At 39.4% G+C, this 8,972-nt stretch overlaps 1 protein-coding gene across 1 annotated transcript in view; it reads right to left on the bottom strand.

The window, feature by feature from the left end:
• Positions 1 to 2,261, bottom strand: part of cyba (cytochrome b-245, alpha polypeptide) — a 3,490-nt gene extending 1,229 nt beyond the window's left edge. The window contains exons 1-5 of the mRNA XM_016451812.1: positions 2,066 to 2,261; positions 1,552 to 1,621; positions 1,295 to 1,369; positions 1,013 to 1,096; positions 787 to 868 (exon numbers count right to left, since the gene is read on the bottom strand). Coding sequence (XP_016307298.1) covers positions 787 to 868; positions 1,013 to 1,096; positions 1,295 to 1,369; positions 1,552 to 1,621; positions 2,066 to 2,123 — 369 coding nt within the window. The 5' untranslated portion in view covers positions 2,124 to 2,261. The remainder of the gene's footprint in view (positions 1 to 786; positions 869 to 1,012; positions 1,097 to 1,294; positions 1,370 to 1,551; positions 1,622 to 2,065) is intronic.
• Between the last annotated feature and the right edge of the window lie 6,711 nt (positions 2,262 to 8,972).

The following is an 8,972-nucleotide window of genomic DNA, read 5'->3' as shown; positions in this document are numbered from 1 at the left end:
AGACGGTTCTGTAATCAGCGGTAAATCTCCATCACCTGCGTGCTTTCACATTGAGCAGCATTAACTACACAGAGCCGTTGTTCACTGACGAGTTGCGCAAAACCGCGTTCATATTCGCGCGATTTTTTTGCGCAGCTCGTCGGTGAACAACGGCTCTGTGTAGTTAATGCTGCTCAATGTGAAAGCACGCAGGTGATGGAGATTTACCGCTGATTACAGAACCGTCTTTACTGACAAGATGCGCGTTAAATATCGCATGCGACTAATCGTGCAGCCCTAATTCAGAGACATGTTTTTAAATCTTTAGTAAACTCAAAATGCTGTTGTCATCTACATCATTCAGACTCATGTCATTCTAAAATGTTCTTTCTTCTGTGGAACACAAAAGGGGAATGTAAGAATGTGCATATGAAATACTTTTTTATATTTTGGTGCTTTTTTGTCATCTTTGAAGCTTGATGTTATCTGTCCCCTTTCATTTTCATCATTTCAAAACATTCTGCCAAACACTTCCTTTTGTGTTCTACAAAAGAAATAACGTCATATGGGTTTGAAACAACATATGAGTAAATAACAGAATTTTCATTTTGGGTGAACTGTAACAGTGAACTGTAACAGTCCTGTAACAGTTTGAACGTGAAATAGGGGATTTTATAGGAGGAAGCAAATGAGCATGAAGCAATAAGATCTTCTTTTAGTTACAGTTGTATTCACATTAATTCAGTCATGTTGTTTATCTGGAGTTCAGATGAATCAGCACTGAATTATGATGGATTATGAATTTACCGAAAGGTAGATTAAACTGGCAATTCCTAGACACACACATCCCAGAACTGTGGCTAACATGAACCCTCCAGGAACACACAACCTGCAAGGTAACACACACAGAGACAGACATATGTGTGCATGGATTGAAACACAAGTAAGATGCTGTCTTATATAACAGAAGTTCACCACGGACAAAGAGAATGGACATGCATGACAACACCTGACTGAAATATGACAGACTTACGCAGCATGCAAGAACGCTCTGACGTAATAGTTTCTGGTCAGGGGTCCGAAAGCCTTTACACACACTGTGAAGCAGTACTGACCACTGAAAACACACAGAAAAGCTTTCCATGAGAAGTTTATGATTCAAAGCACACATGGAAGTTTTCGCTATACAAATGACACGTGTATAAAATGTTTTGTAGAGAATTATTGATGGCGTGTTGAAATCACCAGCCTGTACTTCCTGTAACTAGTTACAGTCTCAAATGAGGTGAGATTGACTCTTTATAAAAACACTCACGTTCTCTCAACGCTGGTGCCTTTGCCACGTTTGCTGCGCGGATATTCAAGCAAACACACAAACACACCGGCAGCACTATCACAGTCAAGGATATAAATTAATACTCTAGACGCTTTGGTACTTTACCAAAAAAAAAAACTGATACTGTACAAGTCAAAAGACTAGAAGAACACATGAGGAAATGACAATGAAAAATGAGGGCAAATCAGAGTCTCATTCATTTATAGGAAAGAGCCCTGAAGAGGTTGTAAGGATACATGCCGAATGCTGCAAACTGCCAGCCTCTGAACTGACCAGCCACCCCGACAATCCCACCAGTCGCATAAACTGCAAGAGGGAAAAAAGAGAGTTAATTTCATTTCCTTATTTCAATTTCCTCATATTCACACAAGCCTGCATTAGCTGAGATATTATTTTTCAATTTGAATAAATAAAAAAAAATAAAACCATCTTTTTAAATATTGTTCTTTTACATTCAAAGTAACCCATTAGTTCAGAGAGTGAAAATCAATTTCTTGATTTTAAAGATAATAAAACAGATTAACATACATTCTAAATAACACCAAAAACAAAAAACACTTGAGGACATGATTAACAGCTGCTAGATTTATACTTTAAAACCCATGCAGTAGTCGCGGTCCTCTCTTTAGAGTTGTACATTTCTATTCACGACACTATTCGAGAAACATTAATGTAAGAAAAACTTAGTAAAATATTTTAGAGCGCTTGAAAGCAGAACGAGATATGGAATTTAAGTATTTGTGTTCTTACTGAGTCCAGCAGCCAGAGCTTGCTCGTTTGCCCACATCGCCCACTCAATTTTCCCCATGATCACTTGAGTGCGTGCTGACACTAATAAATGAAATTTATTTTCAACTTAATTCTATAAAATAAAAGTGGGTAGTGGCCAGCGTGTCATAAACTCAACCCTTTCGTTTCATCACTTCCTTTTCACTTTGTGCTACGTTTCAATAAATTCATGAAAGGAAATGAAAGCGCTAGAGTGGACATGTCAATGAAAAAGGTGATCTCACAGGAGGCGGGACGACAACAAACAGGAACTTTTTCATTGGTCAGATGCGTTGAGGTCACGTGAGAAATCAGCTCAGCTCATGCGACGCTAGTTGTGTCCCAAAGCAAAGTTTGCATCCGAAATGGCATACTCAATGAGTAGGTACTTAATTTCAATAAGTACTTACTTAACGAGCGCTAAAAGAGTACGTATCTACAGCCAAATCTCGTTAAGTATGAATGCGATCCATACATCATCCGCCATGTTGACGTTATCATGTGACCTATGACGTTCTTCTTCTTCTTCTTCTTCTTCTTTGAGCTTATTGGCGGTTCGCATTCTTAAAAGAGCATTACCGCCATCTACTGTGGTAATGGATCAGATACACTATATCCATACTCCCCAGACCATTCAGGCAGGACTCGTGCTTTCAATGTTGCTGCGTGTTCAGCTCCTCCATCTACAGCCCAAGTCCATCACAGTCCAGAGATGAGAAATAACAACAATATTATTATTATTAATATTATTACTATTATTATCACTATCACTACCATTATTATTATTAATAATAATAACAACAATAATAACAATAGCCTATCTATATTCTATTCATTAATGAGTTCTATTTAAAAATTGTATTAATAAATTATCCCCTTCTACTGGATTTAAAAGCTTTTTTAATGTTAATTGTTGAACACCTTTCTTCTTAAATTATTTTATTAGGTTGCTTCTTTCCTCTGAATATCTATTACACTTAATGAGTACATGTTCCACTGTTTCTTTAATACCACACCAATCACACAATCCTGTAGGGTGTTTTCCTATTATATGCATTGTTGAATTAAGACCTGTATGTCCAAGTCTTAATCTAGAAATAATAGAGTCTTCTTTCCTTCTCCCACTTGAATTCCTTCCTCTTCCTACCAATGGTTGTATTATAGATGCCTTCCCTTTTGCTCATTATCCCAATAAGATTGCCAGTTTTTATTTATCTCCCTTTTTGACCTGACGTTATAACAAGCGCAACAACTTAAAAGAAATGAGCGACAGGGCGTGTCAGTTCTAAATTTAGGAAAATTCCATAAAGTGTTTTAGCACTAAAACTAGCTCCTAAATATGTGAAACGATAGGAGTAGTAAAGAGGACTCCTAAGTCACTAAGACCAAGCCACAAACTATCCTAAAATTGCTGTTGCCGGCAGTCTGCCTCAGAACATAAACATTTTAGAAACATTTGATGATAATGACCTTTTAAAAAAGTATCACCTTTGGTTTTGGAGGTTATCCCAACTCAATTTACTAATTTTCCTTTGATTATATCCTTGTTTTCATTAACCAGTTGGGAAAGAAGTAACAGCTGTTCTTGCGTCCAGGTTTTTTTTTTTTTAATGTTTGCATGTATTACTATCAGCCATGATTATTCTACTCTGTTAATTAAAAGGCTGTTTATATGCATATCCGCTAATTGTTTTTGAGGAGCAAACATGTAAGAGGCTGACAATAAGCTGAACATATACTTGTTTAATTAGTGACATTTGTCCTGCATTTTAAAATCTTTATTTGAATGTGGCAGTTATTATTATTTTATTTTTTTAAACCTTTATTTGAATACAGCAACATAATATTGTGCCCTACAATATTTCCATGAATAAATCTCTGACAGAGACTATCAGCCAATCACTGTGGGCATAGTTAGTAAGCATGCTGACGTCATCCATAGCAACGAGGTCAACCCCGCCCTTACTCTTAGCTTAAGACTTTTCTCTATTCCTTAGTAAAAGTTTGTCTCAGCAGCTTTGTGAATAGGTTTTAAGAGAAAACTCTTAGCTAAAAACTTTTACTGCTATTTAGGAGAACTCTTAGTGGTAAGATAAAATGTTTTGTGAATATACGGGCCCAGGTTTATATACTGGCCCTGTCCCAAATCGCACCCTAAACTCTCACGGTCTTCCGCACTTTCGTGACGTAATGCCGCTTTGACTGTCGACTAGAAGTGAATATTGAACACTTTGTGCAGCTTTAATTACATTGTGGAAAGAGAGGTGCTATCAGACTCTGATGCTGGATAATAATATAACTATCTTAAACTATAGTATGTAGTATAGTGCATAGTTTAAGCGCATAGTTTATAGTGTGTCATTTGGGACACTACGGCCCTGTCCCACATCGCACCCTAAACCCTCGCGGTCTTCCTCTGAGTCCACACTTTCGTGACGTAATACCGCTTTGACTGTCGGGTAGAAGTCTGCTGCGGAGCTCGCACCAGTGCGGGCTCGGCAGAAGTGCGTATCGAGGGCGCATAACGGCCACAAAGTGGACACTCGCCAGCACCCTTCTGAATGCTAAAATGACGAATAGGACACCCTATGGTCTCGTGGACTTAACGGACACGCGTACGCAGCGGCCATTGTAAGTCCGTAAGACCGCAAGTGCACATGAAGTGTTCCATTTGGGACAGGGCCACTATAGCGGAGCGATACCTCATTGGCCATGTAATTAATGATGGTGACGTTTCAGACACGTCACAAACCCCACTACAATTATTTTTTGAAATATTAAAGGGTTAGTTCACCCAAAAATGAAAATTCTGTCATTAATTACTTACCCTCATGTTGTTTCAAACCCGTAAGACCTTCGTTCGTCTTCGGAACACAAATTAAGATATTTTTTGAACGAAGATGAACGAAGGTCTTACGGGTTTGAAACGAAATGAGGGTGAGTAATTAATGACAGAATTTTAATTTTTTGGTGAACTAACCCTTTAAAGCCATAGATGAGATAGATTGCACTAACCAATGTATTGATGATGCTGCATGCACGCAGGTAGGTGTCAGTACCAAAATCAAAGTTTACAGTAACGGATGCGACTGTAAATGCGGTATTGACACTGACAAAATCCACCGAATTGAAACCCTTATTTCAATTAAATGAAATGTTCTTATTTTTATGGATGGACAACGACAGAAACAGACATAGAATTTTTCAGTGCACATAATCACTAATTATAGTAGATTTTGATAATTAATAATTTTTTATAATTAATTAAAACATGATGGGGGTTTGATATGGCTAGCTCTAGCCTAGATATAGTGGAGTGCTAATAAGTGCTAATGAGGCTTGCTATCAATATATGTAATCAACGTTTTGAAAAAGAAGCCCTCAAAAAGGGTTATTATAAACATTAACTCATCTGTTCACCGCTCATTTTCATAAACGTTTCAGCACTTGATTTTGCACTGATCGGTCAATATCTTTAAATTATTGTATTTTATTTATATATATATATATATATATATTGAAGTAGGTTTCCCTTACGAAACAAAAATATATGTGAATATACTGGAAGATATAATGTGGTATATGAAATAATACATTTTGATATATGGGACTCTAGTGCTTATATTTTGCAATATTTTGCAATATATGCATGAACCATGTGTAGCCATATATTGATACATATAAAATATATATTTAGCAATAAGACAGAAACAATACTACATATGTACACATTTATAGCTTTATTGAAACACTCATTTCTTTTTCATTAACACATGGGTTTACATACAAAATTAAATGTCTCAAAAATACATTCCCAATATGCCTACAAAGGTCCCCAATTCTATACAGATTCAGGCAAATTAACATCTACATTTAATCATTTAGTAGACGCATTTATCCAAAGCGACTTAAATGAGGACAATAGCAATCAAACCAACAAAAGAGCAATAATATGTAAGTGCTGTGACAAGTCTCGGTTAGCCTAATGCAGTACACGTAGCAAGGTTCACTTTAGGTAAGACTTTTTATTGTTTTTTTGCGGTAACTTACTGGCAGCACTATTGCCAGTAAGTTACTGTAACTACTCCTTTACAGTAGCTTATCGCAGTTTAATTTTACAGTATAATGCCCTTACCGCAATTTCTTTTTACAGTATGATGGCCTTACCGCAATTTAATTTTACAGTATAATGCTGTGGTGAGGGGGGCGTGGTTTAGCGGAGTCTGCAGCGGGAGAGAGCGGTCGGAGACGAGCGGTGAGTAAGTAGGTCAAGTGCAAAATGACATTCACCTGCTTCTCGTTTCAGTGATTGGCCTGGAGAGACTGTAAAAAGCCTCAGGGGAAGCAGAGAGAGAGAGAGACAAGACCAGTGCCACCGCCCGGCGTCGCTGGACCTGGCCATCCAGTTGGCGGAAGACCAGATGGTGGCGTGTCCAGGAGTCGGCGAATCCTTGCCAGCGGTCTCTCTCTCTCTCTCTTCCCCTAATGTCTCTTCCCCCCATTCTGTTCCCTTTCCTAGGTACCGTCCGGGAATCACTCCTCGAGCGGAAGACCAGATGGTGGCGTGCCCAGGAGTCGGCGAATCCTTCCCAGCAGTCTCTCTCTCTCTTCCCCTAATGTCTCTTCCCCCCATCCTGTTCCCTTTCCTAGGTCCCGTCCGGGAATCACTCCTCGAGTCCCTCCCCGGGGATGGGGCAGGCCGCTGGCCCGAGAGCACCGCCCAGGGGGGCGGGTCTAGCCGGGGCGGGATCCGCAGCCCTTCCCTTTTTCCCGCTCTCTCCACGTCAGTCCCTTGACCCACTTCCTGCCACTACGGCGGCGGGAAAGTCTGGGCCGGCCTGTTGGTGTTGCGGGGACCCCGGACATTTCATTGACCATTATCTCGCTTTGGTGGATTCGGGGTGTAACCAAACCTCGATCCATCAAAGCCTGATTCAGCTCGAGGCATTGGATAGAAGCCGCATGGTTCCGGTGCGGTGTGAGCACGGGGATGTGGTGAAATATCCTCTAATGTCTGTGCTGATTCAATTTCGGGGTCAAAAACATAGTGTGGAGGTCGCAATTAATCCGCACCTCCGGCATCCGCTAATTTTGGGGACGAATTGGCCAGCATTTAGTCAATTACTGGGTTGTTTGTGTGCGGATGTATCTTGTGGAGAGAGAAAGCTGGAGAACGGAGCGGACGTGCAGGTGGGAGAGGCTGAACCGGGACCACGGGATACTGAGCCGGGGGAACGGAGCGCGAATGAGAGGCTAATCCTCTCTGAACGTGATGATTTCCCCCTGGAACAGTCCCAGGATGAGTCCCTAAAACGGGCATTTGAACAGGTTCAGACCATTGACGGTCAGCCTCTCCATCCCGACCGTCCGCTCTTGTATCCCTATTTTGCTGTTTTAAAGGAGCGGTTGTACCGACACAAGACACTCAGACAAAGCAGTCCTAGTGGATTATGCAACACGATACCCTGAAGCAGTCGCGCTTCGCAACATTTCGGGGAAAAGTGTGGTGGACACGCTGTTTCGGTTAATCTCCCGAGTGGGGATCCCGAAAGAGATTCTCACTGATCAAGGCACGGCGTTCATGTCACGTACGTTACGCGAACTGTACGGATTATTGGGCATTAAGTCGATTCGCACCAGCGTCTACCACCCACAAACAGACTGGTGGAACGGTTTAATCGCACGTTAAAAACCATGATTCGGTAGTTCGTTCACGAAGACGCCAAAAATTGGGACAGGTGGCTGGAACAGGTTTGACTACTTTAGTAATTTCCATGAGTACAAATCTTAATGTTTAAACATATAATGATATTCTATGGCACTGTGTGCTTCTAATTTTATAGCAACAGACAACGGACCATTTTCTATTCTAACATGACAATGCCTCTGTCTATAAGGCACGGTTAAAAAATAAATTATTGATTGATTCAGTCAGTGTGGAAGAACTTGACTGGTCTGCATAAAGCCAAGTCCTAATCCCAGCTGAACACCTCTGGTGTGACTTTAAATGCAGACCTTGAGCCAAAAACTCATCACCAAACACCAATGACTTGTACATATGGGTACAGTCATTTTAGACACTTCCAAAACTGTTGCAACAGAGATGTGTGTCCCAATACTTTTGTCCATATAGTGTAAGTACAAGGCATTGGTGTTTGGTGACGAGTGTTTCCCCTAGGTTTATGGCTTTTGGGGGGGTGGGGGGCGGGGGGGGGGAACACTCATCACCAAACACCAATGACTTGTACTATGGCTTCCGTTTATTTATGGCTTCCGTTTTTTTTTTCTGGACTCCTTTTTAATAGTTAAATTAAATTTTATTAATCAAAAAGCATGTCTAATTAATTCAAATCATGAAACTTAAAAATGTAACATCAATTTATTAAAAAGTTAACAAAATTACATGTTTAGGGCCCTATGAAATTTATTTATTTATTATTTATTTTTCCCAACTTTATGCTTTATTGTTACCGAATTTTGTTTTAGCATGTCTAATTATTTGAAAGCATAAAAACAAGTTTCATTTATTCTTACAATAGCCTTTTGATTTTTTTCTCAGAAATTCTGTGTTGTGTATTTACATTTTTTAAGGCATAAACATTTATTCTTACAATAGCCTTATGATTTTTTGCTCAGAAATTCTGTGTTGTGTATTTACATTTTTTAAGGCATAAACATTCATTTAATCTATCTTTTAAGTAGGGCCTAATGAAAATTAAACAAATTTAATTTTTTGGAAAATAAAGGTCATTTAATATTACAATTAAAACATTGAAGAAATATTGTATGATTATTCCTTAAAAATACGGTTTTAATCATTTTAGTAGTAGTAGCAGCCTATTACGACATTCTACTGAACAAAAGTAATTATTTTCTGCCGCCAAGCCTT

This window comes from Sinocyclocheilus anshuiensis, unplaced genomic scaffold, assembly GCF_001515605.1.
Source record: "Sinocyclocheilus anshuiensis isolate Anshui unplaced genomic scaffold, SAMN03320099.WGS_v1.1 scaffold1056, whole genome shotgun sequence".
Taxonomy (NCBI): Eukaryota; Metazoa; Chordata; class Actinopteri; order Cypriniformes; family Cyprinidae; genus Sinocyclocheilus; species Sinocyclocheilus anshuiensis.
Note: the sequence above shows the minus strand (reverse complement) of the source record. Positions and strands in the feature narration are given on the sequence as shown.